The 17,935-nt window shown below is 55.6% G+C and overlaps 1 protein-coding gene across 13 annotated transcripts in view; it reads right to left on the bottom strand.

The window, feature by feature from the left end:
* Positions 1–892: 892 nt before the first annotated feature.
* Positions 893–17,935, bottom strand: part of TLE3 (TLE family member 3, transcriptional corepressor) — a 47,398-nt gene continuing 30,355 nt past the window's right edge. For 3 of the 13 annotated variants that reach the window (XM_081517206.1, XM_081517202.1, XM_081517212.1), the window contains 14 exons: positions 16,743–16,947; positions 15,156–15,172; positions 11,160–11,279; positions 10,198–10,248; positions 9,435–9,587; positions 8,925–9,057; positions 8,114–8,313; positions 7,442–7,518; positions 6,430–6,679; positions 5,809–6,056; positions 5,109–5,256; positions 4,101–4,251; positions 3,149–3,225; positions 893–2,127 (listed from right to left, as the gene is read on the bottom strand). In XM_081517206.1, coding sequence (XP_081373332.1) covers positions 2,020–2,127; positions 3,149–3,225; positions 4,101–4,251; positions 5,109–5,256; positions 5,809–6,056; positions 6,430–6,679; positions 7,442–7,518; positions 8,114–8,313; positions 8,925–9,057; positions 9,435–9,587; positions 10,198–10,248; positions 11,160–11,279; positions 15,156–15,172; positions 16,743–16,947 — 1,938 coding nt within the window. In that variant the 3' untranslated portion in view covers positions 893–2,019. Of the gene's footprint in view, positions 2,128–3,148; positions 3,226–4,100; positions 4,252–5,108; positions 5,257–5,808; positions 6,057–6,429; positions 6,680–7,441; positions 7,519–8,113; positions 8,314–8,915; positions 9,058–9,434; positions 9,588–10,197; positions 10,249–11,159; positions 11,280–15,155; positions 15,173–16,742; positions 16,948–17,935 lie in introns of all 13 variants that reach the window. The other 10 variants (XM_081517208.1, XM_081517204.1, XM_081517207.1 and 7 more) reach the window with 7 other exon arrangements.

The raw sequence follows: 17,935 nt of genomic DNA on the forward strand, positions 1-17,935 counted from the left end.
CCCATCCCTCTTCTTTGGTGTGTGGGGGGAGGGAGAATGGAGACAACCTACTGGGTGGGGTCAGGGGGAGGAGGAAGAATTAAAACGCAACAATCAAACCAACCTTTAAATAGTAACTTTTAAAAATATAAAAACAGGTCATTACAATGACTTTTCATTTTCTTTTTTTCTTCAGGAATCAACTTGTCTCGCCTTCCCCTGCGGCAAGAGCCTTAACAAGAGGTGGTGGCTAAGCATCTGAGACCCAGAGAGAGACTGAGAGACTGAGAGAGGAAGAGAGACACAGACAGACTCTGGACACCCCTCCCCAACCTCAGAAAGGTAAGGGCACCCACCTTGCCCTTCTCTTCAGCCTCCGGAGCCAGGTAGGGGGAGGGGCTCACCTGGGAGCAAGAGCATTGGAGAGGGCTTCACTGGGAACCCCCCTTCCTTCTCACCAGACAGAATCACACGTTATAAAATAATCCATAAAAAATGCAGTATAAAAATTATCTTCCATATGCTACATCCATGGAGAGCCCACCACCAGGACTCATAACGGCCTTTAGCTTTTCCTTAGGAGAAAAAAAAAAAAAGAGACCAAAGAAAAAACAAAATCAAAAAAAATCCTAATACCTCAGAACATTTTGGTACCAAAAAGTGGCACCTGCAGGAGCCGATATTCTACCTGTAAGCTGTTTGGGCTCCTAAGAGAGACAGGAAGCCAGGAGAAGTCAGCACGGTGCGCCCCCAGCCCAGCCCCGAGTCCCCTCTCCCCTGCCTGGGGTGGAGACGGGCAGGGAGATCAACCTTAGACTCCATCCGGCAGGTTAAATACACATTTTCCCTCTAAGGAGAGTGTAAGGGGTCAGAGGCAGGAAAGTGGGGAGAAGGCATTTTATGAAAGGACATCATTTCTAATTCTTTTTATTCAAATTAAAAAAAAAAAAAAAAAAAAGCACCCACATCAGTTGCTATTTTTTTCTCTGGTAGCTCCCTGAGCTGAGTTGCTATGCGTTCCTCTAACTTTGTGTCCTTTTCAGGTTGTGTCCGAAGATTAAGTAGGGCTTGAGACAGAGTGCCTTTGAACTTCCATTTCTCATCAAGACGACCAAGTGTGCACCAAAGAGAGATGGAGGTGGGGGTGGGGTGGGGGAGACAGTTCAGACGCCTGAGAGGGGAGCCAAGAGGCTAAGTAAGAGGCAGGTGGGACTCAGGAGGCCACAGGAAAATTCACCGTGTTTCTGCTGCCGTCAGCCTGGGCGGGCACCCATCTCACGCTCTGCCTGTCCATCAGTCTGTCTGCAGCTGGGTCCTGACATGCCTTAAGACGATTCCCAGGTCCACACGGAGACACACTCACCCAGGTGGTACCTGACGGCTGACCTGGCTGCCAGCTGTCCTGCCCCTCCTCCACCCAGGAGTCTACTCCCTCTACCACTCCCTCTCCATTCTACCCCCCTCCCTGCCTCCCCTTCCCAGATGGGAACTTCTGTTTAAAAAAAAAAGCAAGCCACCACCACGAGTGGATTACAAATACAGCAGGCGAAATACACGGCTGGCACTGCCAGCGGGAAGGGGCTTCCTCCCCCGCTGACCAGTCCGAGATAGGAGTCTGTTATTTACAATTTTCACAAAGCTTGTGCGCTGCACAGTCGGGGACGTGAAACCCTCCCCCACTCCCTGGTACAAACGTGTGGTCCACACTCCAGTGTCCCCGAGCCGGGGCAGGGGAACACATCGAAAGAAAGGGGAAGGAAAGAGATTCATGAGGGTGTATGTAGAGAGCCGGAGCCACGAGCCTCCAAATAAATCTGTGTGCAGCCTCTGCCAGCATCGTTACGGGAGGAGGAGAGGAGAAATCCATCGGAGTCCGTGAGACACAGGAGCCCATGCCCAGGAGTCCCGGCCGTGACAGGCACGCCCTCTCAGCCCGCCGGAGCGTGGTGCTGGGCTGCCCGTCCTCCATGTCTGCGGGGTCTCCCTGGCACAGCCGAGTCTGTGTCTCCCAGAGCTTGACAGCCCCATCACAGTCCTTGCTTAGTAGATGACCTCATAAACCGTGGCCTTCTTGTCACCAGAGCCTGTTACAATATATTTGTCATCCGCCGAAATGTCACAGCTCAAGACTGACGAGGATTCCTTAGACTGGAGGAGGAGAGAAAGCACAGAAACTCACTTTTTGGGTACTGAGCGCTCTCTCGGGGCTCTCTGAATTCACCCGCCCTCCACCCACCCTGGAGCGCACGCTGCAAGGCCTTCGAACACAGCCCTTCCCCTTAGAGTTGCCCCTTCTACCTGCTTCCCCATAACGAAAAGCTCATTAACTGGGCCAAATGTGATCTTTACAGTCAGCTCCGAGCAGCAAAACAGAACACTTGAGTGTGAGCTTTGATCCTGAGTTTACAAATAGGAAGAAGCGTTTCTGAGCTGGGAGCAGGTGTCAGTGGGCCGGACCCTCAGTCTGGTGAGCTAAACAAAAGGACTTGCACCTAAGTTTTGAACATCCAGTGTAACTACAGACTCTTGAAAGTTACATGCGTGATGCACCAGATGCCAGACTTCCAGACTGCATCGAGAGAGAGTGTCTTACTGGCTCTGAGAGCGAGTGTGTGTGACTGTGTGTGTCTCTCTGTTTGAGTGTATGTGAGTGAGCGAGGGAGAGTGCAGCATCAGGCCCCAGGTTTTGAAAACTCACAAAAAGCCTCGTCCCTCTCTCTCATCTCCTTCTGGATCCATCTCCGGCCCCATACCTCTCTCCTTATATTGAAGCGTTGAGATGGAAAATGAACTTACTTTAATACCAGATAACACTGCTCAGAAAAAAAAAGCCGCCCAGTTTGCTCAAATGGCTCGTGTACCTCCTGTGAGGACTCAGCGTGCAGGCCAGAGCCAAGAGCATATTTTTATTCCTCCTTGCTCTGGAAATCCTACAAGAGCCCCTGCTAAAAGCCCTCACACCAATTGGTCAGATGCCACTAGCAGCAGAGTATGCGTCCTGTTGATGTGCCCACGTCCAAACCCTCACTGCTGGAGAAGCTGTTTTGGACCCCCAGCAGGTAGGGGTCAGGGCAAGTCCTGCTCTGCCTCCCCCATCCCTGCCCCATCACTGTGGCCAGGCCCTGACCCTCAGCAGAATCAAGAGGGGCACTTGGAGGGCAGGCAGTACCTGGAATATGCTGGCCCCATATGGAGTCCTCCAGGCGTTGAGAAGGTTATCTTTCCCAGTGCTCACAAACCACTTGCCTGCAGGCAAAGGAAACATCAGGTTGTGGGCTGCTGCCCTCTAAAGCAAGACCCGCCCCACACATGGCCAGCTACCATGGAAATGCGGTGTGACCCGCTAACCAGCGCCGGGCTGACTCTTCCCTTGTGAGAAGCATTTTGTAATCAAGACACACCACACACACAGACGGACACACACACACATGGACACCCAGATACTGCCTTTCTCCGCAATCAAGGGGAGGGGTGGGCGGGCTGGGACAGAGAAAGGCAGGATCTGCAGTTAATCATAGGGATTACACTTCCCCAGAAGATTCTTCTTAAAGCCACTAAGCTCAACTGACCCATCTTGATTCTACTACTGAAAGATGGCAGGAAGTACTGGGGATGGCGAAGCTCCAAGTGGCTGGAGATCCAGCCAAAGGCAATGGGTCTCTGCAGGCATGCCACCAGAGCTTTGCCTGCGTTAAAGCTCCAGGGCTCCCAAAGCCCTGGGGGGTGCCTGCTCTTCCTGGTCCATAAAGACCTGCTGGGGCTCAGAGAGGCTGGGACCGTCCTAAGCTGCACAGCTAGTCAGTGGGCCGGCACATACTCCAGTCCAGAGCTGTGGCCACCGAAGCTCATGGTCCAAACCACCTGTAGGTGCTGCCTGCAGGGCTGGGCGTACTGCTCCTCTGCCCCAGGCCAGCAAGGTCTGGCTCTGGCCTGGTGTCCCAGGTGCTTGGTACTCTGTGGCAGTATCTGCATCCTCAGATGCGGGGCGGGATGAGGGTATTGGTCTGGGTCAGGAGCCTGGTTCTGAGACCATGCTCACTTAGGGGCTCTGGCCCTTCTCTAAGCACTGAGCTGCATCGCTGCGCAGAGGGCTGGCCAGGCTCCCGCTCCCCCAGGCTCACCGCAGTAGGCGAACTTGAGGGACAGCACACAGCTCTCATGCAGGTGCAACTGGTACTTGTCGGGCTTGGTGTGGTGCAGCACCTCCACGTTGCTGCTCTCCATGCCCACAGCCAGCCACTCCCCGGTAGGGCAGTAACCCAGCGAGAAGATCTGCAGGGGAGGGGAGGTTAGAGATCAGCATCCTCCAAAACCACGGGACGGTGGGGGGTGGGAGTACTGTGGGGACAGGTGGAGGGAGAAGAGGGGTGCTCCTCCACGGCCCTGCTCAGGAACCCTGTGGGCTCAGAGTCTTACCAACTCCCTCCCCCAGCACCTCCCCACCTGCCATGTGCAATGCAAAGTCCCCCTCTCTCCTCCTCAAGGGAATAGTGTTTTATCCCCAATCAACTTCCCAAGCGAGGAAGCTGAGGCTCAGAGAGGTTGCTGACTCTAGAAAAGTAAAGCAGCAGAGCCAGGATTCAAACTCAGAGATGACACAGATATTTCACTTTCAAAGTTGTTCTCTGTCTCAGTGACTTTTACCTTTCCTTAAGAAAAATATGAGTAAATAAAACACTAATGTATTAATCATGCAAGATTAAAATATTAACACGAATAATACAATAACAAACAATAATACCTAGCATTTACAGAATGCTTTCTATAGCCAGGCTCACAGCCAAGGCTTTCAGAGGGACCATCTCAGGTGCTCACACCAGACCCATAAGGTAGCTATGACTATTCCCATCCCGTGAATGAGAAAACTGAGGCGAAATGCTCAATGGCAGAGGAGCTGGGAATCAAGTCTGAGCAGCAGGGGCAAGTGCATCCAACACCAAAGCCTTGTGGATTCTATTTCATGGCCACTTCCTCCAGGAAGCCTTCCTAGATGACTCAGGTTGGTCTCAGGTCCATCTGTAATGACTACGGGTGAGGACCCCTTGGTCCCCTGAACCAGCCCCTGAGACCCAGGGAGGGAAGGCCCCACACTGCTCCAGTGGATGGGGAGGGGGGTCTCAGGCGCAAACCTGGGAGGTGAAGTCGTGCTGCTGCAGCTGCCGGCCTTCCCGCAGGTCCCAGGAGCGTACAGTGTTGTCCAGGCCTCCCGTCCACAGCTTGGTGCCATCATGGGAGATGTCTATGCAGCTGGCCCCGTCCGTGTGGCCCTGGAACTGCCTAGGAAGGCCAGGCAGGGATGAGGGTAAGCCCCAGGGAAGCACTGACTGCTGTGTTGACAGCTGTCCCAGGGAGATGCCAACTCTGCCCCAGCAGAACAGGAAACTGAGGTCCACGGTCCCCCAGGGCTCCTCTCCCACTCCACTCGAGGGTCTCGGCCAGGGCCAGTACTTGCATGAGGTCACAGGGAGGCAGGACTCAGACCCAGCAGCTTTGCTCCCGAGGCCCCACACTTAAGCTCCTCCTTACTGGTCTCGACACCTCTTCTTCTCCCCACATCTCTGCGTGTCTCAACTTATCTGAGTTCTGCCCTCGCAGGTCTGCTCCAGGGGCCCTCTCCCCACAGCCTTATGCAAGCTCCTGATCCACAGAGCCCTCCATCCTCTGCCTGTGCTGGGCACCTGCCACAAGCTGTCACTTCACCTGGGTGCCCTCGCCTGTGCCATCCTGGCCACCCCACAGCACCTCAGACAGGCCGGTCACAGCCACGATGCCAGACACGGCCAGCGCGGCCTTCCCAGGATGAGGACCCCCCTCCCTCCCGTGCCTTACCTGACCAGGGTCTGGTTGTGCAGGTCCCACACGGCAATGTTCCCGTCACTACAGCAGGAGAAGCAGACTTTGGCGTCAGGGCTGATGGCCAGGGCGTAGCAGGCAGGAGCCGAGGACGTCAACTCAGCCTTGATGCGGGGCGTGGGTGAGGCCAGGTCCCAGATGGTGAGCGTGCTGGCCTCGCCGCCCACGATGAGCGTGCGCCCGTCGGGCAGCAGTTTGCAGGATCGGATGTAGTTGTCCCTGTTCTGAATGGGGAGGGGGCAGTGTTCAGCGCCACCCACCTCTCCTCCCGGGGAACCGGGAGAGTCACGTCCAGCAACTCTGAGCACCCTCACCACGTCTGCTCACTTCCTGCCCTTATTCGCGGCTGCCAGGCCGACCCCACTGCTCACTCGTGACTTTTTAAACTTTCATTTCTTCACAAACCCTTGGAGACCAGCATCATCTCCCCTTACAGACAATGAAAGCAGGGCTCAGAGAGGTTTGCCAGGTTGCCCAAAGTCGCTCAGTTGATACAGGGCTGCTCCTGGCCAGGTCAATGGGGCGCCGCCCCAGGCCCCAGCTGCCCTGCTCTCCTATAACAGCTAGAAGGGATGCCCGCAGCCCCGGGATCCTCACCAGGCAGTCCAGCTGGGAGATAGGGCTCTTGCTCCCTGGCTGGCTGATGTCCCAGATCTTCACGCAGCCCTTGCCTCCTGTGTAGACGTGGCGCGTTGGGTTGCTGATGGTCACCGCACACACCACCTCCCCGTGGCTGAGTGTGTTGATCTGCCGGGCGTGCCTGGGGATGCCAGGGCCTGCCAGGGCGTCGTGGGGGAAGGGCACGGGCTGCATCTGCCCATCAGCACTCACATGGAAAGAGTAGGCTCTGAAAGAGGGAGAACCACACTTCTGCCATCTCCAGTCCTCTAACAGTTTCCTGACTGGCCCTACCCCCTACCTGGCCTACCTGCCTTTAAAGTGTCCCCTGCCCTGACGTTAGGAAACCTGGTAACCCCAACCTGCTTGACCTGGTTCCACCAGGGCAGAGACAGCTTCATAGTCCTGACTTATAGATCCTCGCTCCAAACCAGGTCACTGACCCCACATTGCATTGGAACACCCTTTTCCTGCCATCTACACAATCCCTAGCACGCTGACCCCAGAAAGGACCCAGTTTGAATGCCACCCATCCTCTAGGAGCCAGTAGTATTAGGGAAGAAAATCTGTTTGCCCCCGTCCCTAAATGAATCACAGTACACATGAGCGCCAGGGGTGAGCCAGTGTAGTCTGCCTGCTGTTTCAGGTCACAGGAGTGCCAGTTGAGGCTAGAACCCACAGGAACCCCCAGGGCAGGGAAAACCCATGGCATCTGGTTAGGAGGCCCAACATGTGAAATGTTCCTCCCCTCTCAGAGCCCAAGGATCACAATCTCAACCCCAAACCTTCTCCTTCCCCTTTCAGAGGGAGCCTGGGGACAATCAGGAGTGCAGCCAGGCAGCCATCAATGGGATTGCAACCTGGCCTAGGGGTACCCCTAGAGGGACAGACACCTTTCCCCAGGAGAGGTCCATCAGGGCAGGGCTTGGGTGGGTAGGTGGTGTGCTCTCTGCCCTCCCCAACAAGCAGAAAGTAAGTAGTCAAGGCTTACGGTTTTCCACCAGGAATGGAGGCGAGGCTTGAGGGCAGGCCTGTGGCCCGCATGGGGGGGTGAGGGTCAAAGCCAACCTATAAGGCAAGACAAGGCCAGCCCTTAGTGAGGGGTGCCGTCATCCATCCCCCCACTATACAACGTCCCAACCCCAGCTTCCTCCTTTACCACGGCCTGTCCCACCAGCACCACACTGCCTCCTCAGAGCCTGAGATGGCCAAGCAGAGCAGAGCCCCTTGTTCCAGCGACAACACAGGCCTGGGTCCTCTCAATAACAGCAGACACACCTTCGTGTAACTTTAACACGGGCAGCCCCACGGGCCAAGCCCCTGCCTTGTGAAATCACCTGACGCATCATGGGATTCCCACCCCAGAGAGCCCAGAAAGATGGGTGCCAGCCCCACTTCCCAGATGGAAAGGGGCAGCCCAGGGAGGCTGTGTTGGTTGAGGTCACATGGTGACAAAAGGGCAGGGGGGATGGGAACCAGGTCTGTGACCCCCCAAGAAGTGTTCCTTTCTGGTTCCTCATGAACACTCTACCCCAAGACAGCTGCCTGGTCACTGGACCCAGAGGGTGCCCTCTGCATGCAGGAAGGGTCTCTCTAACCCCCTCCAACTCTCCACCCCACTCCTTGCCCAGCCCCCCAAAAAGGAGCCAAAAGGTCTACGTACAGCTCCAAAGCTCACCATTGGTGATCGGCCATAGGCGGCGGCGGCGGCGGCTGCAGCCGCGCTCATCTGGGGCGGGATGTTGTGAAGGCCAGCGTAGGCGCTGGGGCTGGTGAGGGAGCCGTTCATCTCGTGGTGGCTCATCATGGCAAAGGGCGCGGCATAGGAGCTGGTGATGGAGATGGGTGTGCGCAGGGCCGAGGCTGCAAGGAGGTGGACATAAGCCAGGATATACCGCCAAGGGGAGAGGGTCCCACCCCTTCATCCAGGAAAAGCCCAGACCAGCTGGGGCAGTCCAGACCACTGGGCAGCCCAGACCAGCTGGGGCTGCCTCTGGCCCAGAAGCAATCTTTCCTGTGTTCTCAAGCTATCCACGCCAGGCAGTCCTTCTGGGCTGAGCTCACCTACCAGAAATCCCCAAGTTCACAGCCCAAGAAAGTTTGAGGTGAGAGATGTGCCCACCTTTTTTTTTAATAGACAAGACTAAGAGGCCCAGAGAAGAGCATTTTCCAGAATCTCACAGAACTAACAACAAAGGCAGACAGACATTGATGGTGTCCCAAGCTGTCTGAAGTTCCTTCCACACGCTGAGTTCAACAGTGGCCCCAGTAAGCCCTGACATGAGTGTTGAAGCAGCAGGCATTCACCTCCGTGTCAAACCTGACCAAGTCCCGCAGAGACAGGCCCTGGGACAGCCCTGACTCTGACTCCCTGCCTGGTGCTCTGGCCCATCTGTGAGGCTCCAGCCCTGGCCCGGGGCAGACCCTCCCCTCAAGCACAGTCAGCTCAGCCCCATTGTGCCTACCCATTATACCTATCGGGTCCATGCCTGGAGGTTTGCCTGGCATCGACCGGAGCCCCGGGGTCGTGCTGGTGCCAGGAGTTGGGGCATCATTCCGTGGGGTTGGCGTGTTGGACTTGAGTCCAGGGGTGGAGGATTTGTCATTCTGCAACGGGGAAATGCAGAGACCAAAGGAAGCTATGAAGATTGCTTTCTCCAAGAGCTGGGCACCACATGAGGCCTAGTTCTCAATCTTCAGCCCCTCCATTCTTGCCCAAACTTGTTTGGCAATTGCTCCCATTTTACAGATGCAGCAACTGAGGCTTAGAAACAGTAATTAAGCACAGGGTTCAGCCTGTAAGTGGTAAAGCCAGTATGTGAACCCAGGCCAAGCCCCAATCCATGTGCTTTCTTGTTCTACCCCTCCACCTTTTAATCAGCAGCACTCCGGGTCCAGCCCCTTTTCCAGAACTTTTTCCCTCTGCCCCAACCCTCCCCAGCCCTCTCCTAGTCTCTACGGTGCCAGGGGCAGACCCCACATACATGACCAAGGTCTTTGGTCTTGGAGGAGGGCGTGCTGCTGGAGGAGGCCACTGAGGCGGGGCTGGTGGGGGCATCCTTCTTCAGGCCACGGGCCTTGTCCAGCCCATTTTCAGGAGGGGAGTGTGCCGGGCTGACCCGGGGTGTCGCAGGGTCCTAAGAACACAAGTGAGGCAGAGATGTGCTAAGAGCTACGATGAGCCTGAGGTCTTCTCTGGTCCCAAGTGGAGGCGACCAGCTCTTAACAACCTAGTCTGACCCCTTCTCATCCCAGGGACAGGGAGACTGAGGACGGAGGGGGTGGGTGGACGGAACGTGCTCAAGATTGAACATGAGTTCGGGACTCCATGCTGGGCAGCTGGCCCTCTTGACTTCGTGTAGATCCCTTCCAGCTCCACATTCCCAGCTGAGGCTGACCCACGGGGCTCACCACCCCAAGACCCCAGGGATGGTGGGGAGAATAGAGCTGACCTAGAGGACCAGGGGAGCCGGCTGTCCACTGGGGTCCTTCAGGGGTCTCTCTCTCTCTCTGGAGACCCATCCTAGGAACCCAGCAATATGAACGACTCCCCAGCCACCAAGTAGCCAAGCCCTGTCTTCCTCCTCCTGACCAGCTTGATGTCCCCAACCCAAAGGCCTCAAACCCAGGTGGGGCTGCCGGTACTGGTGCAATAGCCAAGAGACAACAGCTCCCACGCGGGACAGGAAACGCCCACCTCCAACTCCCCAGACAGAGAGCCACCCTGTGACCGGGAACTGCCCTCACCTCATTGGAAACGTCCACCACTAGATCATCACTCTTGTCCCCATCACTGTCCTGCATGGAGAGAGAAGCCAATGAGAGGCCACACCCGCCCCAAACTGAACCCAAACCATCCCATTTCCACCAGCCAGGAGCTGAACCTCAGCCAAACCCCGAAGTCGACACTGTCCCCACTCAGCCCCACCAGTGGCGGCCTCCTCTTTGCTGTTTGCTGGTGCAGCCTCCCGGCCCCGGGGTCATTCAGCTCCCACAGCCACTGGCAGCCTCACCCACACCTGCCCCATTATATTTCTAAGCTCCCTTTAACTTGTCCCTCTGGAGCCAGACACCTCTCTCCAGCTGGCCTGACATCCACCATCATTTGTAAGTGCGCTGGTCTCATTCCCTCATTTCCATCACGGTGTGGGAGCGGTGATTAGCCTCGTCTCCCAGAAATGCAGCTGAGGCTTTGGCTGCGTGATATGCCCAAAGCCCCAGAGCAGCCAAGCGGCTGGACAGGGAGGGCTGGGCCCAAGGGCACTGGTTCCCACACCGCATTGCCCCCTGCCCTCTGCCTCAGCTCTCAGCCCTGCCCAGCCTGGCACAGAGCAGAAACCATGACCACCTGCAGGGTCAAAGTACAAGGGCACCAGGGACGGCCCCTGGGGCAGACCACAGATTCCGAGGGGGCCGTGATGGTAGCACGGGGTTGCTGGTCCATCTAGGGAGGGGCCCCTAACCCTCCCCAGACCCCACAGAGCCCAGGAGGACCTCTCTACTCACTCCCTCCTGGCTGTGGCCCACATACTCATAGTGCATTGATCTATGCACGCTTTCCATGCCCAGGCCACCTGCCCTCCTCAGGGGGCCACCTCTGCTCCCCCACCTGTACCTGACTCTTCCACGACCAGGCCCTGGGGCAGGAGAGAGCTCCTCCTTCAGCCTGGCCAACCCAACACAAACCCCAGCAGAGCCCCCAGACGTACATATCGGCTCAAACTGTCCTTCTCTTCTGCTTTCCGCTTCTTGGCTTCCATGCTGTAGTCTGCAGATCCCCGGTGCTTCTCACTAGCTCGCAGGCCTTCTGAGGGCGACACTGAGTTATTCTGGAAGCAAGGAGGAGACTCAGTGTGAACATTTCATTCACACATCGATATAGCTAAGTGGGGCGACCCAGAAAGTCAGCCGAGGTGTCATATGTGTCCTGCAGGTTTTGGCTCCATCAGAGCCTCACCAAGGAGGGACACCTTCCCCACTCCCCAGATTTGGTTCCTCTGGGAGAGGTCCTGAGAGCATGACAATTCTCTTTCGTAGCAATGCTGCTGCTGTTAGATAATTAACCTTGCATGAGTCGTTGGCCTCTGGCCTATGAGCCTGTATGCTTCATGAAGGTGGGGGTCGCACCTATCTCCTCTTTCACCCATCTGTGCTCAAAAAATGGATAAGCTGAATTTGTACTGAGTCTTGAAGACAGATCTGAGCTGACAAACTGGGGCTATGCACAATGCTTCATCTGCTGAACCTGATAGGAATGGGGAGACTGACAGGCAGGAGGACTGCCAGGTGCCAACAGGCCTCCCCAGTGTAGATATGCAATGGGGCACCTTGTGTGAATGCCCTTCTAGGACGGCTTGGCCTCTCGCAACTTTATAGAGAAACACCAGGGCTGCAATGAAGCAGAAAACACAACGTCATGAAGCCTCTCCCTCTGAAGATGGCAAAAGGCATAGAGGGCGGGTAGAATGCCCCTCCCCTCTGTGATGATGGCAAAGTGAAGGTCCTGAGACGATGGAACACAGGCCCAAGGTCCCCCAGTAGGAGGCAACTTGAAGAAAATCCAAGGTTTTTACGCCTGGAAAGAACTAATGAGTTCTCCCTTCAACTACAAAGCAAGTGAGGATGAGAAGAGTTTGGAATTTAAGGCCTGGGAAGAGGGAAGGTGGGCTAACAAGGTGAGGCAGGAGAAACACCCGCCGGTGGGTCTGAGGATAGAGCGGTCTTAGAAGTTGAGAGCTTCTCTCAGAGAAGGACTCCAGCTGGTGGTGCGAGAGGTGACTAGGAACGATAGGCATCACGTGGCCTCCAACACCGGGCTGGGAGCAGACAGGGAGGTGCTATGGGCAGGGGTACCTGCCAGCAAACCTCTATGCCAAGGGAAAGATACCACAACCTCCTCTAGGGGACCGCTGAGGTTTGTTCCTTCCTAAGAGACTACATTGGTGGCTTGGTGGTAAAGAATCCACCTACCAATGCAGGCGTCACAGGTTCAACCCCTGGGTCAGAAAGATCCCCTGGAGAAGGGAATGGCAACCCATTCCAGTATTCTTGCCTGGAGAATCCCATGAAGGGGAGGACCCAGGCAGCTTCAGTCCATGGGGTTGCAAAAGAGTGGGACACGACTGAGCGACTAAACAACAATAAAACAAGAGACTGCACTATACCTTCCCCCACAGCACTCAGCACCCTCTTCTGTGCACCTGCCCTGGACCAGGCCTGGGGCTGGATGCACGTGTGGATGAATGAACAAGATGCAGTCGCTGCCCTCCAGCAGCTGACCGCCCAGCTGGGGCGGGGCAGGGAGCAAAGTCCAGTCTATCCTCATCCCCATGCACAGGGGTGTGTGACAAGCCTACATGGGGACCTGCAGCGATGTCTCCTCAGAGGAGGAGGCCATCCAGAGGCAGACGGAAAGTCTCCCCACTTCCCCAGAGGCAGGGGCTGGCGTTCTGGGGGGAGCGGTGCGGGAAGGAGCCGCAGAACTTCATTTCCTCCCCTAAGCCGGTTTCTGGGCAGCCCTTCCCTGCCAAGCTTCTGCCTGAAGCAAATTAAAATGGCCGAGTTATCAAGCCTTGAAGAAAATATGGAGGTTATAATGGAAGTGCAGCTTCAACCTTCCCCGCAGCTGGGCAGGCGCGGCAGCGATGCGCGCACAGCCGCAATTCAATTAGCCGCGGCGAGCGCCGGCAGAAAAATCACCGTCATTTCATTTCATTTCCTCCGACGGCGGCCACCCCGTGCTAAGCAGAAACGCTCCCAGCCCCTCTGCTCTCGCGCGGGTAGCGAGGAGAGGGGGGCGTGCGGCCGCTCCTGTTCCTCCCCGCGACCCAGGCCGCGGCTCGGAGAACAGCGGGCTCTTTCTTCTGCAGTCAGCTGCAAACCCTCGCTGCTACCGGAGGAGAGTCATGTCAGGCGTTTAGCGGCATCGATCCAGCCGGCCTCTGGCTGGCAGGCGGCCAAAAAACTAAGTATTTTTTATTGCTTCGGCTAGGCAAGGAAATATGAATGAAGCTACCTCTAATTGGACTCCAGACTAACCCCTCCGGGACAGCTTCCAGCCCGGCCAGTCGGCCCCCCTCCCACTCCGACACGGCCCTGTCTTTCCTGCCGGGGCCTCATCTGTTGACAACCTGGTTTCCAAAGGGCTGATTACGTTCGTTTTCACTCGCCCCGACACCATGGCTGCGCACACACGTGTGAGCCCCTACCGCCTACCCCCAGGGTGGCCGGCCCACAGCCCTCCCAGCCAAGGACTACACCCCATTCATTGCCATCGAACTCTCCAAGGGCCCCTCTGCCCTGAGTCGCAATGCCGGCGAGCACGGTGAAGAGTTCAGATCTTGGGGGCTCCTCGTGGGATTCTTCAGCAGAAAGCATTCACAGAGAGGGTGCAAAGCCAAGGCCAAGAGAGATGAGGATGAGGACGTGTGAAGGCAGTGAAGGGATTGGGCGGCCACTTCTCTGTGGCAAGTCCGTGGTAAGCAGGTAAGCTGGGTCCTGGGTCCTGTGCTAAGATTCTGGGTCCTGTGCTAAATGGGGTCTTCCTAACTAAGCAGAGAGGCTGGCTGAGCAGGAATATTCCCATATTACAGATGGAGAAACTGAGGCTGGGAGAGGCCGAGAGGGCTACCCAATGTCCCGTGAAGCCGGGACCAGGCTGAGCCTTGCTGTGTCTAGCCCAGCCCTCTTCCTGTCTAGGCAAACTATCTCTCCAAAAAGGCCACCTCCTGGGATCAACAGAAAAGCAATCAAAATGGATTTGCAGCTTCAGCTGTTCCTTTCTTATGCACCTAGCCATTCCTGGGCCCAGATGACCTGGATTTCTGAGCACACAGGCCAGTGGAGAGGGGACAGACGTGAACACTGCTGCTGACGGGAGGTTTAGAGTCAGCCCAGTGGAGGGCTGGGGAGGGGACGTGGGTCAAGATGGAGAAGCTACCCGAGGAAGCTGCTGTTTAGATGGTTAGTTAACTGCCTGACCTTCCAAGTCCTACTTAACACGAGGTAATAACCAAAGCCATCCTAACAGATTAGATGGCCCCAGATACAAGGACAGCGATGAGGAATAAAATAGCTTTGCTAATCGCTGGAGGATTTTTTTTATCCAGACTCCACTGCGCTTATTCAGAAGGCTTATTCACTTGAAACAGAACCTCTGAGCCTCAGTGTGATCAGAAAGATTTATGGCAAATCTCAGAGCTGGCAGACATGCAGGCAGCCTGGCCTTAATGCTCGCTTGCTAGCACTTCTTAAACCAAGTTAAAGCCTGCAACAGGGAGAAACCTCAGGTGTTGGGAGGAAATGAAGAGGATACAGGATCATATAGGAGACAGCCAACCAAGGGGACAGGGAGGGACTCCAGCCCCAAATGAGGGAGGGACACCAGGGTCCCGAGCTCTGGGGTCAGCCCCGTGACTCCACAACCCCCCTTGGAGGACCCAGGGCTGGCCGGCTGACTTCTCCAGTAATCACCTCTTATATAAAAAGGGGGTTAGTTACAGCTCACTTAGCCCAAATCTTCATTTGACAAATGATGGCCCTAAAGCCTGGAGAGATAAAAGCTTGCCCAAGTGAAGGTCAATCAACAGGTGACAACAGCTCTTATTTCATGACAATACCCGCCCCGCCACAGGAGCCCACACAGGGTATCCCCCTCTTCCCAGCACCCCAAATGCACCCACAGGCCCCAGAGTGCCAGCACTTACCGCACTGGATTCTCTCTCTTTGGGGATAGAAAGCCAGCAAAGGAGGAGGGTCAGGTCCCACAACACAGAAAAACAAAAAGAAAGCAAGGTCAGTCTCGTCAGCTGGCTTTTACGCTTTGCTAGTTCATGGGTTTTAAAATGGGCAGTGGCCTGGCTCTCTGAGTCACCCCGGGTCAGCCAAGGCAGGGCCATTAGGTGACGTCTCTCAGTTTGGAAATTAACCGCCCCAATTCCATCGCTTCGCCGGGCCACCAGGCCTGGGTGGGGCTGCAGGGGGCTCTGTGGCCTAGCTCTCCCTGCCATGCTGAGAAGGGTGCCAAGATTACTGGTCAGCAGTTTTTAAAGCCACAAGCTTGGGAAGTATCGTGCTATGTAAAATATCCATAGGATCTGAGAGTTGAGAACATTATTATTATTTTTTTAAAAAATTAATTATGGGAGTGGTTTTTTGGTATGGTGTTTTTTTTAATTATCACCCTTCTCTGTTTGTTTGCCAAGAAGCCCCTGGAAGCAGAGGCCTCTGATCATCTGCCCAGTCAAGCACTAGCTCCCTGATCCTCCTGTCTGCTATGGAGAGGCCTTCTTCCTCTGCCGGGAGGATCATCCTAAGGCAGGAACAAAAATCTTAGTCTCAGTTTCCAGGACCTGCTACCACTCCCCAGCTCCGGCCTGGACAGGATGGTGACACTCCAAGGCCCCATGCGATAAGGTATTGGCATGTGCCCCAGTAAATAACTAAGCGTAAATCAAACCATCATGTGGTAAACCTTAAATGTGATGTTATGTGTCAATTATGTATCAATAAAGCTAGAAAAAAAATCTGAGGGCAGACCACACAAGGTGTCCTATATGCAAAGGGTCTGCTAGGAAGCCAGGCCCTTTCCCATCCTGATAAAACTAAGCCCTCCTGATGCCCCCTATAGCTTCCTTGCGGGAAGGGCGGAGTGAAGAGTGGGGGCCGTTCTCATTCCCCATCTTCCTAATCCTCTCCCTGCAGCAGCATCCACACTGTCTCTATGTAGTGTATAGCCCCCAATAAGTCTTTACTTGAGAGTCAACTGGGTACCTTTTCAAGGACCCTCTATGGGTTAAACACCTGGGAACTTGGCCTCTGTCCTCAGAGGGCTAATGATCTCCATGAGGATAAAACGTTTTTCAGGGAAGGAGGATGGCAACAGAGGTCTTGGGACTACAACTCTTAAACTCCTCTGGGAATTTGCAAAAATTCTCAGCGTGGCCAGGATGGCGGCCTGAAGGAATGGGACTGGGGCTGACCCTTGGAGAATGGGCAGGATGTAGCTAGGAAGATGGGAACGTACTCCAGGATGAGAGGACCAGATGTCTTCCAAAGCAGAGAAGAGTGGGCATACCTCAGGGATTGCGGGGGTGGGCCTGGGGGATGGGGCTCTGGTTTCCACACACCAGAACTTCACTGATGGATGGCTCCAAGGCTTGCTAACTCCTGGTCCTCAGGTGACAGCATCTGCTGTGTCCGCTCACAGCAGGGCCCCTAGAGCCTCTCCCCACCCCCACCCCCATCCTCGCCCCGGCCCCGGCCCAGGCCCAGGCCCGGGCCCCGGGTCGCACCTCTGTGGTCCAGTTCGTGGTGGTTCTTCTCGTCCTTCACTGACAGGTGGGCCTGGCTGCCCAGTGCACCAAGCGCCAGCAGCCCCGAGCTGCTCCCCGTCACTGGGGGAATCCCTGGAGGCTGGAGGCCTGACGGGTGGGGTGGCAGCTGGACCGGGGGGCCGTGTGTGGCATGGGAGAGGTGCTGCGCCTGGAGCTGCTGTTGCTGCAATGAAGTGGGTGGTGAGCACGGCCAAGCCAGGAGGGCGGCAGAGGCCTGGGCCAGCCCTCTCGCTCCTCCAGGAGGCAGCTGGGGAACGCGCACCCCCCCAAAGCTTCATCCCCAGCTCAGGCCACATGCTGTCACGCTGGAGGAAGTCTGTTAATGGACTGCAATTTAGACACAAGATTTATGATGGCAAACACCACCTCCTCCCCAACCAGGACAGAATTTCTCAATGTATGATTCCCAGCCCAAGATAAATAAAGCATGCATTTAAAAACCACAGTCATCAGGGCTCTCTCTCTGTGGAGGGCGATCCACTTTTAAGCTCCCAGCAGTCACAGTTTTGCTCATGCTTACGTGCCTGCGAACGTCAGCAGCCAGTGTCTCCCACCCTTAACCCCAACCCTGGGGAAGACTCCCTAATTCTGAGGAACTCCATGCCTGTCTCACAGAGTGAGAACAGCACAGAGCAGACGAGTCCTGGGATCAAGAAGAGTTTGGGGCCAGAGGAATGAGAACCAGCGTCACTGAACAGGAGCAAAGAACAGGGTAACAGGAAGAGGGGGGCTTTGGAATTAAGACAGATCTGGATTCAAATCCCAGCTCTGGCACTTACTAGCCAGGTGACCTCAGGTAGGTCACTAAGTGATCTCATAACAATAGCTAATATTTACCAGAGGGCTTTCCATGGGCCCCTTTCTCCCCTACTTTCCCCAAATCTAGACATGTATTAATTCAGTTATTATCAATAGATGGAGAAGGAAATGGCAACCCACACCAGTATTCTTGCCTGGAAAATCCCATGGACAGAGGAGCCTGGAGGGCTACAGTCCATGGGGTCCCAGAGTCGGACACAACAGCATGCACAACGGTGACTACCATCAACAGCAAGGACAACAATCCCTAATCAAGGATTCTGCTCCGTGGGTGTCCCAAACACCTCAACCTAGCACTGGTCTCAGAGTCTTCTTTTCCCCTCGTCCCCTCG

Source organism: Giraffa tippelskirchi, chromosome 7, assembly GCF_054371585.1.
Source record: "Giraffa tippelskirchi isolate mGirTip1 chromosome 7, T2T-mGirTip1v1.2.pri, whole genome shotgun sequence".
Taxonomy (NCBI): Eukaryota; Metazoa; Chordata; class Mammalia; order Artiodactyla; family Giraffidae; genus Giraffa; species Giraffa tippelskirchi.